The sequence below is a fragment of the Tamandua tetradactyla genome, chromosome 5 (assembly GCF_023851605.1).
Source record: "Tamandua tetradactyla isolate mTamTet1 chromosome 5, mTamTet1.pri, whole genome shotgun sequence".
Taxonomy (NCBI): Eukaryota; Metazoa; Chordata; class Mammalia; order Pilosa; family Myrmecophagidae; genus Tamandua; species Tamandua tetradactyla.
In genome coordinates this window covers 126,800,047-126,824,638 of record NC_135331.1, presented here as the reverse complement: position 1 = coordinate 126,824,638, position 24,592 = coordinate 126,800,047, and the positions used below count along the sequence as shown (strand labels likewise).

At 41.4% G+C, this 24,592-nt stretch overlaps 1 protein-coding gene across 1 annotated transcript in view; it reads left to right on the top strand.

Annotated features, from left to right (window-relative positions):
* Positions 1–4,908: 4,908 nt before the first annotated feature.
* Positions 4,909–24,592, top strand: part of B3GAT2 (beta-1,3-glucuronyltransferase 2) — a 97,223-nt gene continuing 77,539 nt past the window's right edge. The window contains exon 1 of the mRNA XM_077162205.1: positions 4,909–5,505. Coding sequence (XP_077018320.1) covers positions 4,909–5,505 — 597 coding nt within the window. The remainder of the gene's footprint in view (positions 5,506–24,592) is intronic.

Genomic DNA, 24,592 nt, shown 5'->3' with positions numbered 1-24,592 from the left:
TATCTCCTTTCAGTCTCAGAGCAGCTGTGAAAATTGGTTTTATAGTTTTACAGAAAAATCCTATTTCTAACAAATTACAATTTTGATGTAAATGCCAATTTTTAAGACAGTGAGGGAAAAAAGAATTTGAAGATTGCCCATATGACTTTATGCACATTTTATTAGGTGTTTGTATATTCTAATTCATTAATAAAGGGAAAAGGAGAGACACTGGCATACTTTCTCTTCAGCTATTATTTAAACTGAATGGAATTATTTTTCAAAAACATTGTTAAGGTAGATTGTCAATTTCTAGTTTTCTAAAAACCACTTTTACTGAATAATCTTGGGCCCAACCCAGTCTATAAAAGCCAGAATTTACTGACCAAATGAAATACCATTAGCCCACATTTTGACCATAATAGCTACAAATCTCTAAAATTTTAAGGAAGCATATAGCTTAGGACAATTCTAGGCCAAAAGTAATATTTGCAAAGGATCCATATGCGTGAAAATAAAACAAACAAAATGAGCCATTTAATTTGTGGTTTGGCTGTCATTTTTTCCTGACATTTATCAACGAAACTAATATATCTCTAGAATTTTGCATTATTAGCATTATTTATTTTGGCACCATTCTTTCACATAATTGTGTCTGATAGTTTAATAGAAAGTATGTATGTCCATGTGAATTTATATTGTCCTTTTACCAATTTGTTGTGAAATCCTGTGGATATTGATTATCAATACTGCCACATTACATTATTACTCAGCACATGAACCAATTCTGAGTCTCTTTATAACTTGATTTGTATAGCCACAATATTATCATACTGCTAGTTGCAAATACTTGTATATAGATTTTATCTTGATCTCTTTTTTATGTAACTAAGAATATCAAGGATGTCCCCAAATAGTCACTTGAAAGTTGACTTACGCACACTAGCAGAACCCCAGGCTTAAATGTCAAATGGGATCAGTTCTATAATGTGTACTAATCAGGCTGCAATCTTTTTGCTGCAAAAGTTAAATGTTTAATGCAAATATAAATGTTTAGTGATTATACTGTGACTTAATTCCCTAGGTGGCTTTTTTAAAAAACACTTTTGTTTGTTTATTTGAGAACAACAACTGAATGCTGAAATGCAATGGCTGATGCCAGCAATCCAAGACTTCATCAATACAGATGAAGCAATGCTCACTTTGTTACGCAAATAATTAGAGAGATTAAATGAAACTAAACACTGAGAGGATGTGCAGAAACTCTGAAGTTACGTAATTATTTCAATTACTCTAGTGACTTCCACAAACCTTCATTATTAGCCATAGATCAAGTTTAAATTGTTTTATGTAAGAATATCATAAATTATATGAAAAGTGCTATAGCTACCTGGTGATTATGCTTTATACAAATGACATTTTCTTCAACCTTCCACTTTAAAGGAATTGCTTACATCCCAGAGCTTGATAAACTCTCTAAATATTTTAAAAGCATGAAAATATTTTGCACTTAAAAGAGTTTTACTCTAGTTTTGTGCTTCAAATGGACCCCCTTAATAATAATTGTTATATCTTTATATCTTTACTCAATTTGACCATAAAAGATGTGGGTCCACATGGTTGAATCACTGAACATGAAACAATATGGCATATTCAGCCATTTGAAGAAAATGTCACCTGTAATCATGTCATTTTTATTGCATGGTAAGCTGCATCTTTGTATTTGGGGTAAGTCAAGCTCTTCTTTCTTCCTTACCCTTCCCCAGTTTGGGAAGACTCTGCCACTCACACTAATAGACGGGAGCCCTATTTAGAGACATTGTCAGTCCTGTTTAGAATGGATTTCACTTTATATTCCTGTGCTCTAACGATGTTCCTGTTAAGATCTCCTGGGTTAAGATAGTCTTTTGAGGAAATAACACCTGTGTTTAAACCCATTTATTGACTGTCTGCTTAATTCCTTTGAAAAATACTTAACATAATTTATCTCATTTAATCCCCACAAAATCCCTATCTAACAAGTATTATTAACTTTATTTCCAGTTGAGAAGGCTGAGGCCTTGAGAGGTTCATTGAGGTTATAAAGTTGCACAAGTAGTCTAGCTGGGACTCAAACTCAGGTCTGCTGATTCCAAGAACCCTTATGCCTCCCCAAAGGAGGGATGAAGGAGGTAAACCAGAGTCTAAATGCTGACTAACAAGAATGGAAAATATGAAGTGGCAGTCCTTGAAGTGTGGTGGTGTTTAGCTTCTGCCAAAGCCTCAAATTTTGATTGGTTTTGAAAGTGTTCCACCTCTAAATAGCCTTGGTTTCTGGAGAAGTTACAATTAGGAAATAAGTCTTATTGCATAGGGGGAATAACCAAGAGTTACGAACTAACAAAGGCTAGTGATGCTTTCTGATACAATTTAGTCACCACTTGAGCATTAACTCCATCTAACACAAAGCATTTCTGTCCAACCAAATTAAAAAAAAATCCAACATGATGACCGAGGCTTCAGTAAACTTTGTCGGAGGGGAAGACGGTGGCAGAGGGTGCTGCTTTCTAACATTTAAGAGCCTTTGCTGATTTCCCTCCCAGTCTCCTTCTCCCATGATGCTGGCGTTGATTTCCATAGGTACATTCCCAGGTCAGACGAGAAAGTGTCTTCCCAGGTTGTGTTATATTCAGCAGAGGCCCATGAAGCTACAGGAGAATGAAAGTAGGGGTCTAAGAGCTTCATTGTTTCCTACTGCATTCCAAATGCACTAATCTACAGAGTTTAAAGTATGGGTTGTGAGTGACAGAGGGGAAGTGGGGTGGAAGGCTAGCCCTAGAGAGAGCTGGGGCACAGGTCTAGGTAGGGAATTAAATCTGTAAATTTCACACCCCCAGGTTTCAGAATCTGAGGAAATTCACAGGCACAGATGCCTGCTAACAAGTAGGAGCTGCAAGGGTAGGGCTGGCAGAAAGAGAAGCAGAAGGAAAGCAGTGAGAGGCATAAAGCCCCAGAGCTCCACCTCCCTTAGAAGCTCATCGCAGGGATTTATTTGTGGGCAAAACTGAGGAAGGCAGACAACCGAGGGAAGATGGGTTCAGAAATTGTTTATTATGGGAAAAAAAAAAAGCTTTCCTGCTGCTTTGCAAGCATCTCCCTTAGGATGTGCCTGCGAAGCATGGTCCCTCTTTCTTCCCAGTTCATTAAGGACTGTCAAGGACTCAGCTACATGGTTCCCTAAGGTCCAAATTAAGCACCAACTGTTTACCCTGTCTTTCAGATACTATCTTGGTTCTGCATGACATCCACTCTATTTAGATTTGATGGAACAGCATTTATCTCCAGGCCACCAGCCCGATAGGGCCTGTGTCCAGAGTGATTTCTGTAGGCCGCATGGTGAGGAAGCCACGAGTTGTTCTAGAGACCCACCTTCTCTTTCCACTTGGCCACTTGCCACTGACCTCCGAGAAGCACTTTTAAACTCTGAGCCTCAGCTTTCTCATCCAGAAAATGAAGGTGATTCTACTTCCCAGGCCTCCTTGAAAGGGTGGCTGTGAGGGTCAAACTGAATAATTCCGGTGACAGTAAACTACGAGGGACTGTGACTTCAAATAACTGAGAAAAAAATAACTTAGATACACTCAGCTGGAGTTTTAAGAATCTCTCCCCAGTGCTCTAACTGCAGACAAGCAGCAACCGTTCAGATTTCAATCTTTCTCATGGGCTATCTCATATGCCAGGCACCTTTGGGAAGCGCCCCTCGGACTCCGAGGGTTTCTACTGATATCTGCCTTTCAGTCAAAGCCCTTTTTGTTGCCGCTCTTCGGTGCACCCCCCCCCCCCCCCCCCCGCACACCAGCGCCGCAGCTGTGAGCCAGAGAAGGGATCCCTTTGCACGCTCCCGCCTCTCTCCTCCGCTCATTCCCCACCTCAGGTCTCCCGAGTTTTTCGCACGTGAATGCATTTTCCTGGCTGCTCTCCAAAGACCTTGCAGTATTTCGGAAAGCTGAGAGTCCGCGGCAGATCAGAGAAGGAGCATCCACCCGCCTCCGGGAGACCCCCTACCCCCCTGCCGCGGTCGCCTCGAGAATTCACTCGCGGGGTCGTCAGCGCCAGACCCGGCAGAGTGCCGGGGTCCCCTCCCTGCCTTGTCCTCGCAGCCCCTTTCCGCCAGTAGCAGCGCTGCTGTCTTTCCACCGGAGGACGGACTGGGAGGGCGCTGGAGTCTGCAGCGCCCCCGCCCCCTCGCTTTTTCTTTCTTTCCTCGCTTTGGGATCTTGCTGCCCAAGCCGAGAGAGGTTCTGAGAAGAAAAGAGCGAGGCACAGGAGCGCAGGCTCCCGCGGCGGTGTGCAAACAGAGCTGGCGGCACAATATCCCTGGCGTACCCTCCCGGTCCTCGCCGCCCAGGCTGGGATGTGAGAAAGAAAAGCACCTAGCGCCTGCCGGCCTGAAGCCCGCCCTCGAAGGTGCCCCAGAGAGCGCAGTGGGAGCTTACGGCTGGAGCCCCTTCGCCCGTAGTGGCGCGGGACGCGAGCGGCGAGGCGCACCAGGTGCCAACTACTGGGTCCCGCTCTTCGGAGACAGCGCAGTGGAGACCACCGCCCTCCCGGCGCTCAGCGCAACTCCGGACCAGCAGCGCGCTGGACCGAGTCAGGCTTCCCGCCGACTCACCCGGACTGGGGAACATCCCCCCCCTGCCAGCCTGCACCGCAAGCCCTGTAGCCTTAGCATCCCCGCCATCCGGGCAAATCCCCCACGCAGAGCGCTGAGCCCCTCGGCTCCTGCCTCCCACAGCACCCCGAGTCCCAAGGAGAGCGCGCCTGCCGCGACTCTGACTGCTGGCGCCACCGCCGCCGCCGTCCAAACTGCGCACTGGGGTCCCCAAGTTCGCCCCTCTCAGGGGCCGGTGGGGCGTCCGAAGCATCCGAAAAGCCGGGGGAGCGCACACCATGAAGTCTGTACTGTTCAGCCGCTTCTTCATTCTCTTGCCCTGGATCCTCATCGTCATCATCATGCTGGACGTGGACACGCGCAGGCCGGCTCCCCCGCTCACCCCGCGCCCCTACTTCTCTCCGTACCCGGCAGGTCGCGGGGGTGCCCGACTCCCGCTACGCCGGGGCGGTCCAGACAGCGGCCCCAGGCGCGGTGCCCAAAAGCGCAACGAGTCGCGGCCACGGCCAGACCCGCAGCTGCCCACCATCTATGCCATCACGCCCACCTACAGCCGCCCGGTGCAGAAAGCCGAGCTGACCCGCTTGGCCAACACGTTCCGCCAGGTGGCGCAGTTGCACTGGATCCTGGTGGAGGACGCGGCGGCGCGCAGCGAGCTGGTGAGCCGCTTCCTGGCGCGGGCCGGGCTGCCCAGCACACACCTGCACGTGCCCACGCCGCGGCGCTACAAGCGGCCGGGACTGCCGCGAGCCACCGAGCAGCGCAACGCCGGCCTCGCCTGGCTGCGCCAGAAGCACCAGCACCAGCGCGCGCAGCCCGGCGTGCTCTTCTTCGCCGACGACGACAACACCTACAGTCTGGAGCTCTTCCAGGAGGTAGCGGCCAGCCGGCCCCAACTGGGGGACGGGGTTAGGAGGGGGTCTGCCGGGCAGCAGTCTTACATCCTCTTGCGCTTCGGCTGCACTTTTGAGTTTCCTGCCCTCAGTACACCCATTCGGGACTCTCGGTGGGGCGGTTCCCTGCGGGCGGTCCGCAGACATTGCTGAACCTGGCGTGTTTACGCTGTCCGAGGAAGTGCAGGGTGGGTGAGAGGACCGCTGTAGCACCCGGTGGTGGTGGTGGGGTGGGGGGTGAGTTGGCCGGCGCTTTCCTACCCACCTGGCCCTGAGATTGGGCCGAGGGAATAGCACAGGTGTGAGGCACAGCGGTGATTCCCAGGAACGCGGGCCTAGCCGGCCTGAGGATGGAGCCCAGAAGTCCGGGCGCTGCGGCCGGGTAGCAGAGCGGGTCGGTGAGGCAAGCTAAAAGGCGTCTCCGGATTCTAGGGCTCCAGGGAGGGAGTCTGCACGTGGGGGTCGGGGCTTGGTGTCCTCTGAGGCCTTTGAGCCTCTAGATTCGAAATCTAAAACCATATAAGAAGTAAAGGTGGAGCGAGTGACTAAAACTCAGCCCATAAGCAAACTTCTCTTGTGTAGTTCTCTTGTATAACTTCTACGGGGTCCTGTCTCCATCCCGTCCCCTCACAGGCTCTTTCTGACCCTAAAGGTTACTTCTTAAAAACAAAACAAACAAACAAAAAACTCTCTGGCAAAAGAGTCGAGATTGTTCTGTTCTGTGGTTATGTTTTTTTGCAGCTCATGTTATCAGCTGGGCTGCTGGTCCCTTTTCCCGACCTTTTCCCAAGGCTTGTCTTCAGTGTGGTGTCCGAACGGTTCCCTTGCACCGCGCTCTTGCCTCCTGGAGCTGCTGTGAGGTCGGGTGTGCAGTCTGGCCCCCTGCTGCTGAGATGGCATATGCGTTCGATTCGAAGGCCATGCGTGCAGAGCCAGCAGGCAGAGGGCTGGAACAGGTGTTAGCTCTTGAGACTTTATTTTTGCCCTCTGGGTGTGCTTGCATGCTGCAAATGAGCCTGGGTTGCGTGGTTTTGTCTTTTTCCCCCCCTTCACCTTACACAATTATAGCTGAAAGAAATCCTGGAATTTTTTGCAATCTCCCTTGACTGCTGCCATCCTCCACCCAGAGTTCCTTGATAACCTGCCTCTGTGAAACCCACCTCTCCTCACCACCTCTCCCCCACCCACAAAAGCAAACTGGGCTTTTTAAAAATTCTGTGTATGAGCTGGACACTGTGAAATGATAAAATCACCTTTTTATCGCTAGTATCCATACATTCTAACCGCCCCCACACTGTCATCCTAACCTTTCAGCTTTGCTTTCTTAACATGAGGACTGTATCCTTTGAGTTTAATTTTTCTTCATGTATGGCTTTTAAAATCAATTTCTTAAGGACAATTGCAGCCTCATTTTTTTTATCCTCTCCTTCAAGAATAAGAGGAGCAGTAATTGTTTTCCTTTCACTCTGCAGGGCTTTCTTTCCATATTTCTCCAGAGAAATAAATAAGGTTGGCATTGTGTTATATGTCTTTATTATAACCAAAATTAGAGATAGCATCTTTTTATTGGGGGGGAGGGACGGTGCTCGGCTTCATTTTGATTGTGCTTAAGTGCTCTTTTCCCCAAAAGATGTGACTTGTGTTTTGAAGACCTTTACAACTTAATGCATCATAATTTTACCCTAAAGTCTTTTTTTCCCCCGCAATTTGTAAGTTGTCTTACCTATGAAAATGTGTGATCTAGTGTAAGTAAAGTAATGGACATTATTGTTAATTAACCTCTTTGGGGGTTGGACTATAAAGGGTGAGTGATTGTGTTTTCCATTTATTCCTAGCGTCTAGTCTCTTGATGTGAGGTGTTAGACGAGCAGTGAGTTGGCATGAGTAGTGAAATGGGTCAGAACACAGTCTTCCTTTGATGCTTCCCAAGCTGAAAGGAGGGCTTGCTGATGCTGGATATTAAGCAACAGCAGGAGAAGAATTCAATAAGGTTTTTTTTCAATAGTCCAGGGTGGAAAGGAGGGGTTTAAAAAAAAGGTGAGGGAGGAAAAACAGTGTTAGCAAAAAGGAAATTATAAAGGAGAAAAAACAGGTAAGATTTTCAAGACACTAAAAGTTTTATAATCAGTAGTAATGAAATAATCAAAATAAATGTCTTAAAATGAGCATGTGCAACTTTTTATGGAGAGGTAGCAGAAAGGCGTGTTTTTAAAATATTCATGACACAAAATTTTAATTCTGTAATTCCTGAAGACTACCTGCCACCCCCACCCCCAGCTAAAACGCTTTTGGACAGGGTAGGTATCTGTTCACCAAATATGTCAGTTGATAAACTGTTTTCCTTTTTAATGCACCTTCTTTTCTTGCATTACAAGCATTATTGAACCCTTTAAAAAGTTAGATTAGTGGGATCTATGCATCTTTTGTCTCATGCATTTTCCTGGATTTGAAGTTTATTTTCCTTAAGCCCTTATTATATTAATGGAATGGTCTGTAATATACACCTGGCCTAGGACTGAGCCCATGTGGATTGGAATCTAGATATTGCTCTCCTGGAGATAAGGTAGAACCAGATAAAACGTAAAAACTGCAGCTCCTTGGGAGAGGGAAAAGATGCTGATCTGGGATGCTGTTCAGCTAAGGCATATATCAGACATATATTTAGCCTTTTATATTGTGTGTGCACACACACAGGCACATTAGTTTTATGTTGTGGCTGTTTTGTCTTTGTTATAGTTCTTTTTTGGGAGGTGGGGTGAGGGGAGGCACGTTAGTTTTTAAGTAATTCACAGTACTTTAAGAAAAAATGCCCTGAGTCAGACTTCATTATTTATTCATAGTGCTTCTAATTCCGTGGTTGATGTTTAAGTAGATAAGATAAAAGGGAGAGGTACAAATGAGCTCACTAAGTATTGGCTGCAAATGAAGGCAAGTAAAAGATGAAAGGTCTTCAAATTAAATTAAAGACATAACAGGCAATCCCTGTTCAATTATTCCTCTCTGATACCTGGAATGGTACTTTCTTCTCCCATACAGCTAACTAATTTTCAGTCTCCCCTTTCTTCTGAACTGTACTGGGAAAGAAATATTTGCATTGAACAATCCTACCTTAACAGCCAAATCCATTTGCAAATGAAACTCCATGTGAGTCTGTGAGTCCTAGCAACAGAAACAGGGCTGTTGGAGGAGGTGAGGTAGGGGTTATTCAGGTTTCAAGTCTCTCAACAAATACTTTTGCTCTTCCTGTAGTATTGATTGGGTTTTGCGCTGTGGATCACAGATAATCCTGCCTGCACATCATTCTAGCTCTTTGGAAAAGCTTATTTGCAGAGGATTTAAGCCGCTTTGATATAAGCCACAACTACAGATAAATGCGACTTTATGTATAGTCATATTTTTAATAATATTATTGATCAGTTTTCTGTTCTTTACTAGAAATCCTTCAAAGCTTTCTTGAGTTTAAAGCTGGTGCTTTTCACATAAAGTTGGTTTTACCTTTAGAAATCATCTGTAGTGAAAGGTTACAAAATAACACTTTAAAACAAGCAAGGAAAAAGCTTTTTAAACTTTAACTTTGAATTTAATGATGTATACCTGGAAGACAGGCTGATGGTGAACTAATGAGGCTACATTTTGATGATGTTTCTAGAATGCAGTGAACTAAAGAACTCCCTTGTTTGAATTTGGGGGGTAGGGAGTGGGATGGGGGTTGCTGTTAAGCTATTTGTGTGCTAGGCAGGTGAAGGAGTTGAAATTTAATTCTGTCTTGTTTCTTTTTGGAGTATTTGCATATTTTTCTCCTTACATGCTGCCTACTGGAGCCCTAATCTAGTTTATAGTGTTTGGTGTTTTCCTCCCCCTAAATGGTAAGTTCTGTGTTACTTGAAGGGATGACAAACTCTACCTTTCCTTTTACCCTTGTTACAGTTACTTAGGGAAAGGTAACTATCTTTTCAAAGTGAACAAACCTAGAAGATTTTCTTAGGTGCATCGTAAAGAATCTGCTTAACTTGAAATGTGTCCCTTGTATTTTATTTCTCCCTGTCTGAGAGTGTATTTATAGTCACACCAAAGGTCTGGTAAAATGTGAGAATTTTGTAAAATTATATACAGGAAACTACAGGCAATTTTCTTAGGGTGCAAATGTTAAATCTATACATTTTCTTTACTCTCCCTGGATGTATGGTACCTGAATTAATGGTTCATTTTTGACAGACTTTTCATTGGAGACCAGCAATTTCACTGGAATCTAGCTATTTTAATGGACCAGGTATAACAATTTGAGTTTTAGAAGATATTCTGTCTTTTTCTGTCATTCCTTCTTCCCTAACCTACTTTTTACTGATTATTATTTCTCATGAATAGAACGAAGATTTGTCCAGATTATTGTTTGGCACAGTGAATGTTGTGTCCTTTAAACATTTGGGCTGTTGTTTGGTTCTTCTTGGAAGCGGTAGTGGGTGGCTCCATTTTCTTCTGTCTGTTCCGCTTCTAAATTACCAGCTGGTAAGTTTTCTCTTTTGTGAGCAATACTGGAATAATAATTGCTTTTAAGGCATACTACAAAAGCAGAATTGAAGAATCAAAGTCAGTGGTTTTGGTGGTAGCCAAGTAGTGCTTTTTTTTTTTTGGTACAGAATTCTGTAATGCCCAAATAGATACAGAATTCTGTAATGCCCAGATAGATCTTCTCAAACTTTTGGACTTTGATGGAATGTTTGCTCAGTCTGCATAAGTTAGGTTTCAGTATTGTATATTCAATTCACAGTTTTACTGAAGCATGAAATTTACATTTTGTATGGTTCTCAAGTTCCTCCCCCAAAACGCAGAATCATATACCAGTTCATAGGTAGGTAAATAGGTATGTTTATAATAGATCACCGAGCCACAGAAATAAAACTAAGATAATCTGTTCTTCAGACAAGAACTCTCCTGCTGAGCCATCATGGCCCACCCTGTTTTCAGTTTTAAATTTAAAAATAACCTTTAATTTGAATACAAGTGAAATAATAGTTGATATCAATTGAGCATTTATCATTTGCCGGGGGCCACCTTTCTGGTTTTACGTGTATTAATTTATTTGACCCTGAGGTACTAGTTTTGCTTCTTTTTGTTGTTGTTCCGTGGCTGATATTTAGGTATGAACACACTCCTTTGGGAGCTAGTAGGGAATTTAAACAAGTGCAGCCTGAATGTAATATAGTTATTTACTTCTGATTAGTGTAATCAGAATCCCCATTTACAGAGGAAGAGAAATACCAGGAAATTACTTGCAAAGGTCATGCAGCTGTGATGTGGTAGAGGCAGGATTTTGAACCCATGTTCTAATTCTAAAGCCTGTGCCGTTAACTATCTGGAAGCTCATTTCATTTAACATATGCAGTCAGATGGAATATGTTGTAATAAATAAACCATTTGCTTATCAGAAACTTTCTGATATTGTTGCCTCTTTGGCCATGTTTGAACTGAAGTCTTTCTTTTGACTCCATCCACTCTTAATTTCCTCTTTTGATCTTTCTTTTTCTGATACCATTTGTTCTTGGAAAATTTTGTCTTTTCCATCATCATTACTAGCTTATAGATCATTTGATTTTTAGATGTTTTTTCAAGTCTGGTGAAAACCAAGTTACTATATAAACTAGTCTTTTATTTTTAAAACTAGTGTTTATGGAAATAAATACATGGTAATTTTTAAGGAGATAAACATTAAAGTTTAATTTCCCTCAGTTGGCATGTATGTATCTACAATTATCTGCTGGATATGCATCTTGTCAGGGCATAAAGAAGGATAGAATGACAATAGAAGAAAAATACTGAATTGTTTCAGGTGGGCTCTGTGGGTTACCATGGGCCAGAGAAATGAGTGTCTTGAGCCAATTTGAGCTGAAGTTAATGTGGGTAACTGAGACCTACTGAAAGTGTCATCCCACAGAGGCTGAGGCCCCTGAAAGTACAGTTTACTGGTGCTTAGGGATCCTTGGTGCACAGGTATGCTTGTTACACAGGTGCTGTTACTGAGCTGCCACATGCACCCGACTGCTCCCTGGTTGGTAGAGGATTAGTCAGGTTTTTTTTGTCTGCTTTCTTCCAAGATTAGGAATTTCCCTGCATTGAAATAAAAATGGATAAATCATTGGTTGAGTCTTTTTATGTGCTAGGGAAGCCTTAGAGATGGCTGTCTCAAAGGGGGAAATCTTGTTCTCTACCACGAACCAGATTATTTTATCTTTCTCTTGAGATGACTAGGAACTCAGTAGCTTTTTTTTTTTAACTATTAATTCTCTAGATCATTTGAAAGAAATACAAATATTATGTATGTTACATACTGAATCTAAGACTGTTCCTTCAACCTGACCCTATTTATTAATTGTACCATCATCTCTCTGTGAAAGTGAGTGTGCTAAATGCTGACTCTTCCCGGTTGGCTGAGATTTCAGTTATCTAAGGTAATTGTATCACTCCGCTAGATTCCTTCTACCTACCTGAGCTTAAACGTTACCACATTTAGAAGATACTTGAATATTATTAGTATGTCTTCACCTCCACTTAACATATTAATTGAGCTTCTACTATGGGCAGGCACTGTTCTTAATTAAGGCACCCAACCCTAACAGGTTGAGAGTCCAGATTAGACGCACATGCTGTAATCAGTGTATATTGAGAGAACTGCAGGTGGCTGGGAGTGTAAAGCAGAGGCATCTAGTGGAATTGTTGGTAGTAGCAGCAGTTGTGCAGAGTGACCTTGGGTCTGAGAGCTGAAGGTTGATCAGGCCTGGTGAATGATGGAGCAGGAAGGAAAGAGCCCTCCAGCTAGGGAGAACCATATGCATGAACCCGAGGCAAGAGGATACATGTAATATTTGGAGAATCGAAAGATGTCTTTGATGGCATGAGGCTGAGAGGAGCAGAGGATGGGCAGCTACCTCTCCATCTCTTGCATGCCAAAGTGTAACTCTTAGCTTTGGGAGAAGAATTAACAACTGTTCCCTTCCCAAACCTGCCTGTAAAGTAAAGGAATCTTCACTTTCTTTGTATTTGGAAGTGTGATTTAAGTCATACCCATTACATTCTTCTCCCTGGATATTGCTATGTCCTTATATTAAATGTCTGATTTTGTAAAGTATGTACATATCAGTGCAAAGACTATGCTTGTATTCTTTCTCCATCTGGCTTTCAGAAGACCCATCAGGCACAACTTTGATCATTAACTTTTTAACTAGACCTTGGTTAAAGTGGGTATTAAAGTGATAGAAAAACTATAGCTAAGTTTTTGTACATCTAATTGTACAAAGAAAATGGCAATGTAGACTGTGTAGATTATTATATTACATAGTATATGTACTTCAGTTGTCTGTCTCTCCCTCTAGGATGTAAACTCCATGAGGACAAGAATTTTCTTTAGTTCACTGCTCTGTCTCTAGCATGCAGAGCAGTGCCTGACATGTAGTAGGTGCTCACTAATTATTTCTTGAATGAATGAATGAATTATAGGAAACTTGGAAGCTGAGGGAATCTAATAGAGAAGAAAGCTCTTTCCAGAATGTTTCCTGCTTAAAGATTTTCCATCACATAATTGTTTTGAAGTTTGTGTTTAGGATTATATTGAGTCCTTTTAATGGTAATTTAAAGGTAAACGAGGTCCCTGCTCGACTGGAGGCATTTTCATGCTAAAAGCAGGGAGGTGGGGAGAAGTTACATGAGTATTTCTTTGTGTAGCAAGGCAGTGCCCTTAAGGGGGGCAGAATATCAAGGCAGTTGCGGGCCGATTGAGTATTAGCCTCTTCTCATGTATGACCGGCTGGAAAGTGGTGGGGAGCTTAGGAGTAAACAGCCCCATGCTCAACTCCAACCCCACTTAGTGGTTACATGACATTGGCAAAGGTTTCCTGCCTCATATGATTGCTCTACGTATTGAGCTACAGTAAAGGCAAACCATAAATAATAGTTATTTCCTGCTTGTTCTGTCCTCTTTGAGTGACTGCCCCAATTGAGGGGTATGTGAGATAGCTGTACTCTCTGGGTTGGCTAGATGTCTCGAAATACTTTGCTCCTGACATCTGGACTCCATTTCCTGGTGCCTGTGGAGAAGAGGAGGTGGATGTGTCTGACTTTCCCAAATTAGGCTGAACCCAAGTGGAACTACATAAATTGGGTATCTTAATTACACCCTTGGGTATTATTAGAGTGATTAGAGGGACAAGAGTTAAATAGAGCTTGTCTAGAAATAGTCCTCAGAGGAAGTGAGACAAGAGAATAAAAGAGCATCTTTTGGTTGCGAGGAGGTTGAAGGATGCTCTCTTGTGGGTTAATAGGTCTTGGGCTGATTAATGAACATGTGAAAGCTAAGAATTTAGCGTGCGAAGCTCAGGGCAGGATACCAAACCTCCTGAAGGCAGGTCCTGGATGTGATTTTTAGTTATGTGGTAGACCCCGCCCCTAGATGGACCTGGCTCATAGAACATGATAGATTGATTGTTTCTGGAATGATGAATGAATTAAAGAGGTAGTATGCTACAAAGGAAGGCAGTCTAATAGGGAGGAAAGAATTGAATTGATTTTTTAAAGCACATTATTAGAAGTAGTGGTTTTCTTTTCTTTTTTTACAGTAGGAAAAAGTACTTTATCCACAGTAAAGGAGAATACAAACACAAGACTTTCTTGTTACTAATAATTTGAACTATATTTAGAATTTAGAATAATTTGCCCAGATTGCCTACATTTAAGTCTTAGCAAATGCTTTCTTTTTAGTAATCTGATTCCTAAGGTAATTGCCTTGTGGTGGGAAGGTGAGGAGTATCCTTCTTTCTAACAACTGCTGGAGGAGGCTGAGAGGATCCAGTTTGCCAGTCTTGCCTTGTGTCCAGGCCTCTCCCAGGCTGACCCAGGACACTGAGCGCCGAGCTGGCCCCAGCTGGGTGGCGCTTGTTGGAATTCCCACCCAGACTTGTTTCTCTTTTTTCAAATATTGTTTACAATTTCACAGAATAAAAACATCCTAAAGTTTTTTTTCCTGCCAGAATGAGAAAGATGTAGCTCAGGAGTAGTGTGCGTGTGTGCGTGTGCGTGTGTGTGTGCGTGTGTGTGCGCGCGCGTGCGTACACACAGGACACGTGGTTGCCTCTCTGTCTCTGAATGCAGTGGCTGCTCTTCTTGTTCTTTCTTCACAGAACTTGCACTGGGTTAGTCGCTGGCAAGAATCGTGGTCACACCCAAGGGTGTGGTGCAGAGTTCCTCAACATTTTCTGCTCACATCACTCCTAAAAAAATTCTTTATAATTACACACCCTATAGGATATTTTTGGATTGACATCTATATTTTAAAAAGAATTCGAATAGTTGCCAAGTAGGTAATTTCCAGTATATTATAAACATTTGACATTTATAAATAAAATACCATCAATTTAATAAATATACTTTTTGTTAACATTTGGAAATTTTATATTGTTCCTTTTTCTATTTTTAGTCCCCCTCAAAATTTTATCCTGATGTCACATTTTGAGGCTCAGGGTCTTTTATTAACCCTCCTATAATACTTAGCTGCAATACAAAGTACAGATGGAATTTAAATCTTAAAAACACCACCACAAAAAAACCATCTGTGACTATTTGTCTTAAAAAATTCTTTAAGATTGAGTTAACATTGCAGTTATTAGTGGTAAGCAAGCATCAAAACGATATAATGTTAACAAAGTTGGATAATTAACTATTAAACATAAAAACTGTATTTATTGGAAATTGATTTCTTAGTGACTTAGATGGAGCTTTTCTGTTGTTCATATAATCTACATTCATGGATAAATATTACCGCTAGAGCAGATAGGGTTTAGCATGAACTAGGTTCCTATTTTTCTTAATAGATGCAAGTGCTGAGAATCCTTGTTTACCAAAAGAGGTAAATAAGAATGGAAAGTATTTTTTGTAGCAATGTTTCTCAATTTTTTGAATTTCTAAGCCATTAATAAAAAATCACATAGTGATTTCTCAGGAAAAATTATTTTAATCATCTATTAATGGCATTAGGTCCCCTTCAATTTTATTAAATGCAAATACTTAGGAATCTCCCATCCCCAAAAAGACTTCATTACCTATTCATTAGAGACATTGACTTTCTTGATGAAGACACCATTATTTCTAATTACATTTGTTTGGTGCCCTAGAGGTTTTACTATGGTAAGACGGTGCATGTAATATGATTCAGGGTGGGTGAGAAATCACCCTTCTTGTGTAAAGTGGGAGAAGGGCAATTGGGAAAAGGCTGGAGGGAGGGTGGAGTCTGCCCCTCTCTCCAGGCAGGTCCATTTTAGGAAAGCATACTTAGGGGGCTGAGTGTCTGAGCATTTATTCTCTTAAAGCTATCTACCCTCACACATTCCCTGCAGAGTCTGTGTATACATCCAGGAACCATGCACCTCCAGTCTGAAAACGGCTGCTTTGGTGGAAAGGCCACTGGGCTGGAAACTGTGAAGATGTGATCTCCAGGCCTGGTGGGATAAAGGTCCCCACAGCCTTTAGGGACCTGACCAGTATTGATCAATTGGCCGGGCCCCAGCCTGGGCCTAGATATGTGCTGCTGTATCATTTTCATGATGACTCTGAGGTAGGAACTCTGATATCTGTTTATACAAATGAGGAATAGCCCTGGAATTCAGCTTTCTCACAGGAGCTCATACACGGGTAGAAAGCAGTTGTGAGAATTAAGTGTGTGAAGTGGGCATATAGGACAACTTCCCTATCTGTCCAGGCATCTGCTTCTTTCACAAATCAATGGCAAGGGGTTGCTGTGGAGAGGCTCCAGAAGGCAGGACATCACAGGACTGCCTAGTCACCATAGCTGCACCGATCCCGACAGCTTCGGTGGCCCCACGACGAAGCCCTGTGGGCCGGCCGGTGGGGATGCGAATTTAAGTATGGTCCATGCGTGGGCATGTTTAGTGGCTAAATAAGCTTGGCATTGCGAGATTAAAATGTCAGTATCATTTTGAAAGGTCAAATGACGGTTTGGGGATATTTTTATAACTTTGAAAAGTTCCTTGGCTACATCTGTTCACACTAGGGAGCGTGCTAGAGATTTCATTTAGAGACTTCTTTGAGAACTTTTTTGTGTGGCCTTGCTCTGCAGAAAAGCTTTATCATTGGAGTCAGTGTCCGGGACTCATCAGCACTCATCTCTAATTGTTAAATAGTTTGGTTTTTCTTCGGTGATTATGCTTCACTATTTACCTATTATCCTTGTTTTTTGCTGTACATACTGAGAAGATGGTTCTTATGATCTACCTTTTCTGATCTAATTCCCACTTTGTTTTAGGATTTAAAAACCAAAATACTTAAGAGGTTGGTTTGACAATGCTTGCTGTTTCTGTAGGCAATGATTTGGGGTTTTACAGCAACTGAAGGTTCTCCTCTGTAAATCAGTGGATTGTCCTGTAGATTAAAATCGTGGAGGATCATTTGGCTGGCTTTTGTAAACCCACAACATGTAAGAGGTGAATCCCTATTCTCTATTGTTTGTTGTTGTCTCTTTTCCTTAAACATGAAGGGAGTGGGGAGAAACAAAGTTGAGTGATCCTGTTAGATTTCAATGCGTTGGTTTTGCTGTCTGTCCCATACCTGAAAATATCTTCAAATACTGCTAATAGAACTAAAAAATCCCTGACTGAGAAAAACTGTAGGTACACAGAGCAGCAAAGGTAGATCTTCAAAACATGGTATAGAATGGAAAAGTAGAAAAAATTTCTATTCTGAGGTGCCCTTTATGTACATTTATGTACCTGAAGCATTATGCATTTCACAAGGACACAAGCAAGTTAATTCGAAATTTTTTAATTGTATTCTGTAGAACAGTGCATCTGATGATGCAGACGTGCTCCAACCTCCCTCCCCCCTCCCAATAAAATTGGCATGTTTTTAAACGATTTGATTCTGGTCCATGTTCATCTCCAGGGCTGACCCCAAACATATATAAGAGTTATCCTGAATGTTGTAGGAAGAACCCCTCCTATTCTAGGCCTGGGTTTATAGGGTTTACTTGGAGCAGGTTGCCCTCAAAAGATAGGTACTTGTTTTTTCTTAAACATCTCAGAAGAGGGTTTCTGCCAAAATGTCCTTGGTTACAGGTCAAAGCCAGGTTTGGAGAATCTGCCCTTGAGCAACTTGTGATTATGGTGGTGATGACAATGAAAAGAGGACAGCAGACTTACCTGACACTGGTTTATGTGCCAGGACCATTCAAGCACTTTGCATGCTTTACCTTATTTAATCTTCACAACAAAGCTACGGGATGTTATGATAATATTATTATACCCATTTACATATTTGAAAACAGGCACAGATCGCTTTAGTGACTTCTCTGAGGCTACACAGCTAATTAGTGGCAGAACTGAGGTTTAAATACTGACAGGTCCATAGGTCCGACTTTTAAGTTTGATTTTACTCTAATTCATTCTTTTATTTCCTTCCTTCTTTTTTTAGAAATTTAATTTGTTCTTCCTTTTTTAGGTTCTTAAGATGAAAACTTAGATAATTGATTTCCTTCTTTCTTCTTGTCTACTGTATTCTTAAAGCTATCCTCTTCCCTCTAAGCACTGTTTCAGCTGCAACCTGAAAATTTTTATGTATTTTCATGTTGTCCACTTCAAAACATTTTCTAATTTTCCTTCATTTATGTTTTCATCTATTTTTCTGTAATTTTACTAAATAATTCATAGGTTAATTAAAAGTGTGCTACTTAAGAAATTTCCTAAAAATTTTAAATTGTCTTTAATATTGGTTCTGATTTTTAGTTTAATTCTTTTATGGTCAGAAAACAAACTCTAGTTTACCCATTTGAAATTTGGTTTACATTCCAACATATGGTTGATTTTGGTGAATGTTCTATGCATGCCTAAAAAGAATGTTTATTTTGCATTTGTTGAGTGTAGTATTCTTTAAATCTCAGTTAGATTGGATGCTGCTCCAATCCTCTGTGTTCCTACTGATAATTTAGTTTGCTTGTTTTTGGTAGTTAGATTCAGTTGTCAACTTGGCCAGGTGAAGGCACCTAGTTCTGTTGCTGTGGACATGAGCCAATGGTCCGTGAACCTCATCTGTTGCTGATTACATCTGCAGTTGGCTATGAGGCGTGCCTGCTGCAATGAATGATGTTTGACAATTGGCTGGTGCTTAAATGAGAGAATTCAACATAGCTCAGCCCAAGCAGCTCAGCATACCTCATCTCAGCACTCGCAGCTCAGCCCAGGCCTTTGGAGATGCAGAACGAAATCACCCTGGAGAAAGTTGCTGGACCCCAGAGGCCTGGAGAGAAGGCCAGCAGAGACCATAGTGTGCCTTCATGTAAGAAAGAACCTCAGTTGAAAGCTGCCTTTCCTCTGAAGAACTAGTGAAATAAATCCCCTTTTACTAAAAGCCAATCCATCTCTGGTGTGTTGCATTCTGGCAGCTAGCAAGCTAGAACATTGTTCTATCAAATATTAACAGAGCTATGTTAAAGTTTCTGACTGACTGAATTTTTCCTTTTCCTTTTAGAGCTGGTTTTGCTCCATGTGTTTTGAACTGTGTTACTTGGTATATATACATTTAGATTTTCTTGGTTAATTGGCCCTTTAGTTGTTATTAAATGTCCCTCTTTATCTCTGGCTCATCTGTACCTTGGAGGCTACCACAGCAGCTTTCTTAATGTTTACTGCTTGTGTGGTATCTTTTCCCATCCTTTCACTCTTGTCCTGTCTTTGTTCTTATATTTAAAGTGTGCAGCATATAATTGGCTCTTTCAGTTTGCTTTTCCCATACTCCTTTCCCAAAGTAAGGAGTCACTAATCTGTAAACAAACAAAAAAAATTATTTGAATAAATAACTGCCCTGAATCTTGTGCTGCTTAAGGAGTCCCTGCATGTTTTTGTTGTGAATCGGGCTTTCTGAATTAGGTTTTCTTTCAAGTACGATCCACCAGTGACTTTACTTTTGGCCCAGGTAAAGGCCACGGTGGAAATGGTGTTGGTTATGATAACTGTAACATAACCTTTTAAGGAGACTACAAAGATTCTACTTACTGCCCTAGGGAAAATTCTGTCAAATTTGGAGGATTTCTGCTTCCGTGAAATGTGTTCTCTTCTTTTTTATTCACGTGTCTCATATTCTGAGTTTATTTTCCATACAGATTCAAAGAGAACATTAGAAATGTTTTTCTTTCTCTTGGATTTCAGGTACAGAGGCAGAGTTGATCATACTGCCCCATCCTAACCTGCTATCCATTGGCCTAAGTGTGTTCCTTTCTTGTTATATTTATTTCTTCTTATTCTTATCCTCAGGCATCTATTCAAAGGTGCATGCTGTGGATTATTTATTTGTGTAAGCCCTTCCCAAATGCATAATGCCTTGTTTTCAGTATTTTAAATATATCAAAATAGCAGTGTGGAATAGGTAGTTTTTTCTATTTTTTACTTTTCCCATGCTATACCATATTTTTAAAGATCTATTGATGCTGCTGTGTGTACTTCTAGTCCATTGCTCCTAACTCTAAAACTTTTTATTCAACTCAGAACTCATAGGTATGCACTTTTTACTTGGAAAATTAAAATTTGTCATGAGCTACTATTTAGTTGGTGAAAAATTTAAAACTCCAGTCCTGCTGCTCAAAGAGCCTGTTTAGTTAAAGACTCTTACCAAAGTGGAAAACTCCCACTTTTTGGTGAATCAGGTCCCAGTAAAAATGCAGGGAGAATCGGTATCTCTGGCTCCTAGGACTGACTACCTGAGAAGGATGGACTGCTGCTCCTGGCTGTCCATCCCGGCACACCCCCTGATAGGTGCTCTAATTTTTTAAAATTATACCATACCTTTCTGCAGTTAAGCTTTTATGGCCCTTTAGTGAACCAACAGCCCAGAATAGCTGCATCCCAGTGATCTCCACTTTGGTCCTGGATGTGAATACTATATATTGCTGAGATTTCTCGTAACATGGCATATGTAACAACAGGAAGCCTTTGGCTACAAAGTTACAGACCTCTACTAGAATTGGTTTAAACAATAGGTACATTTATCTCACTATATTAACAGAATAATTGGTACTGACCACTGCAGCAGGCAAACCCTGACATCTCAGAGGCTTGATACAGTTAGAGATTATTGCTTGGTCCTGTAGTCGTCTTGATGGTGACTTTCTGGACAGAGTTGGTGACTCATCGATTCCAGTGCATCCATATGCAGCACATGGCTTCCAGGGTCACCATAGCATGGGAAGAGATGGCTGGTAGATGGTGCAGGTTGTTTTTAAGGACCAGGTTTAGAAGTGGTCTTTATATCATTTCTGCCCACATTCCGGCATCCAAAAATTAGTCATGTGACCCCAGCCTAACTGCAAGGGATGTTGAGATTTGGGATGTGAGCCCAGGAAAACGAAAGGATATGGTAAACAAGGAGCTAAATTCCATATCAGAAAGTCCAGATGTAGGGCAAGTTTCAGAGCTGGCTGACTTGGAGACTCAGTGGTGTCATCAGGGGCCAATAATCTTTCTGCCCTTCTCTACCCTGCCATCCTTAGAATGTTGCTTTATCCTTAGGTAGGTTCTCCTCTTGGTCACAAGGTAGCTGCTGCAGTTCCAGCCATCACATCCAGACATGGCAATGTGTTAAGGCAGAAAGAGACTGTTTCCTTTTATATATCTTCCTTAGGAATGAGGGAACCTTGCCCAGAAACCATCCAGCACACTTCCTGTGACAAACTGCCAGCACCTAGACCAGTCACTGACAAGTCAGGATTTGGTTTTGGGAGAAAGTTATCCTCTTCTTAGTCATGTGGGGAAATGCTGGTCACTATATGAATCAAACTAATGTTCAAGCAATAAGGAAAAGTGGAGAGTGATGTTGAGATAACCAGTCTCTGCACTTATTAATATCACTTATACTCCTTAGTAAAATGTATGATTTTCTTCATATGGTTCCTGCACTGTTCTTAGTAAGTTTTTGCCTAGCATTGCACACTTTTGCTATTGTAATGCTGTATTGCATTATGTCTGCTGGTGTATAGGTGTGCTATTGATTTTTCCCTCACATCTATTCAGTTTTCTTTTATCTGTATATCTCTGCAAATTATCTTAAATCTGTTAAAGCCATGTTTTAATCTAAATCCCTTTTCATTAAGGCAGAATAATACTTATTCAGTACTGTATGTTTGAAACTGTAATCAGATAATCTCCTTGGAGATGAAATTTAATTAAGAGTGGTTGTTAAACTGGTTAGGTGACGACAGGTCTCCACCCATTTGGGTGGGTCTTGATAAGTTTCCGGAGTCCTATAAAAGAGGAAACATTTTGGAGAATTAAAGATTCAGAGAGAGCAGAGCGACATAGCCACGAGAAGCAGAGTCCACCAGCCAGCGACCTTTGGAGATGAAGAAGAAACATGCCTCCCAGGGAGCTTCATGAAATAGGAAGCCGGGAGAAGAAGCTAGCAGATGACGCCATGCTCGTCATGTGCCCTTCCAGATGAGAGAGGAACCTGGACCGTATTCACCATGTGCCTTTCCAGATGAGAGAGAAACTGTGACCGTGTTCGCCATGTGCCTTCTCACTTGAGAGAGAAACCCTGAACTTCATCAACCTTCTTAAACCAAGGTGTCTTTCCCTGGATGCCTTAGATTGGACATTTCTATACTTGTGTTAATTGGGATATGTTTTCGGCCTTAGTACTATAAACTAGCAACTTATTAAATTCCCTTTTTTAAAGGCCATTCCGTTTCTGGTATAGTGCATTCCTGTAGCTAGCAAACTAGAACAGAGTAACACCAGATGTTAATTAAATACTGGGAAAGAAACTGAGAGGTAGAAAGATCTTAAAAGGAGCAGAGAACATGGTTGAAGAATTAAAAAACACAGAATATTTTGTTATACTCCATTTCTGTGAAACGAGAGGTTGCCTCTCATTGCCTTGGAGAGGAAGTAGAACTTGTGAGAAAAGAAAGACTAGGTGTTTGCCTCAAAACCCATTTCAAGAGAATCTTGTGCATATATGGTGATGGCAAATTGGGCAATCTCTTTAATGTCTTGGAATATTATACCTAATACTGAAACCAGCATCTTGTTTTTGAATAAACAATATCTGAGTGTTTTAAAGACCTCTCTTGATCCCCATTCTCTCTGAGAATAGGAGATATGTAGTTGGTGTTCATACACAGAAATTAAAAAACTGAAATGAAGTAAGTTGAATCTCATACTAAAGAGCAAACTAGAGCACAGTCTTTGGAGTTATCACTCACTTAGGAAAATAGATTGAAATCTCCAAGGCCACCATCCCCATGTGAAGCCACGCTGGTAAAGGGAGGAAAAGAGTTGAATGCCCCAGTCCATATCTCCCCCATACCTCTGCCCACCCACCCCACCCCCACCCCCTCCAGAGACATATTCTGAGACTATATTAACTTTTGTTTTTAAAGAAGGAAAGGCAGTATTGTGCTTTCAAGTCAGAGGTATTGATTTATACCTTTTTTTGTGGTATGTATTATATCATTTCTTCCCACCTCCCAGTGTCCAAAAATTAGCCATCTGACCCCATCCTAAGAGCCAGGATGTCATCAGATACTGGTTAGAGCACCAAATCCCCATGCCAGATAAACTGTAATTGCACAAACACTTCCTGTTAGTGCTAGACACAGCACCACAGGAATGAGCCTCTGCTGTTAAAGCATACAGAAATTAAAATATTTTGAGATGTGTCTAGGAAAAGAATCATATTTAAAGCTTAGAATATTGGAATATGTAGACATGCTAGTTTACAGAACTTTTCTGTAAACCTAATTATATATATATGTATTTATATATCATTTATATATGTATTTTTTTGCAACAATTTTTAAAACTTTTTTTTATTGTATAGTGTAGCATATATACAAAGCAAAGAAATAAGAAAGCAATAGTTTTAAAAGTACTCTTCAAAACGTGGTTATAGGACAGATCCCAGAGTTTGCCATGGGCTACCATATGATCTTCTCATAGTTTTCTTTCTAGCTGCTCCAGAATAGAGGAGGCTAGGAGCTTAAATACTTTTTATCATCACAATCAACTTTTTTTCCTTCTTTTTTTTTTGTGAACAATGACATATATACAAAAAAGCTATAAATTTCCAAACCAGCGCCACAATTACTTGTAGAACATATTTCAGAGTTTGACATGGGTTACAATTTTGCAATTTTAGGTTTTTACTTTTAGCTGCTCTAAAATACTGGAAACTAAAAGATATATCAATTTAATGATTCAGCATTCCTATTCATTTGTTAAGTCCTGTCTTCTATGAATTATTCCACTATCACCTTTGATCTTTCCATACCTCTCATTGGGGTTGTTTGGGCTATGGCAATACTAAATTTTTTATATTGGAAGGGTCTGTCACTAATATGGGGTAGGCAGATGGAACCATCGGATGTTCTGGAGAGGCTGGGCTAGGTTTCAGGACTTATCTGGACCAGGGACCCATCTGGAGGTTGTAGGTTTCTGGCAAGTTACTCTAGTGCCTGGAACCCTTATGAAATCTTATAAATTGCCCTAGGTGTTCTTTAAGATTGGCTGGAATGGTCCTGGTTGGGGGTTGGCAGGTTATGATAGGTAGCAAGGTCTACCTGAAGCTTGTATAAGAGCAACCTCCAGGGTAGCCTCTCGACTTTATTTGAACTCTCTCTGTCACTTTACCAGGCATTACAATAATCTATACAGAATTAAAGGACCTCTTTCTCATTCTGTGCTCTCTGTGTTTCAGTTGTTCAAATGAGCTATACAGATAGGTTGAATTAGATTATGCACTGCAGAAAATTTCAGTTCCAGAGCAAACAAACCTTTCTTCCATTGGTCTCAAAGAGTATATGTGGTTCTAAAATAAAGACACTGTCTTCCTTACCCCTATGTTCTGAGTTACTTTAACCCCAACCTGTTCAGCTTCATTTTTATCTCTAAATATCAGATTATATATATAAAACAGCCTCTCAAAATCCAGTAATAATAATCACCACTCAGACTTACTGTGTCTACTCTAAAAGCTTACAATCTAGGCCCCTGTTTTCTTATAAGAATTTTCTAAAGGTGACCAT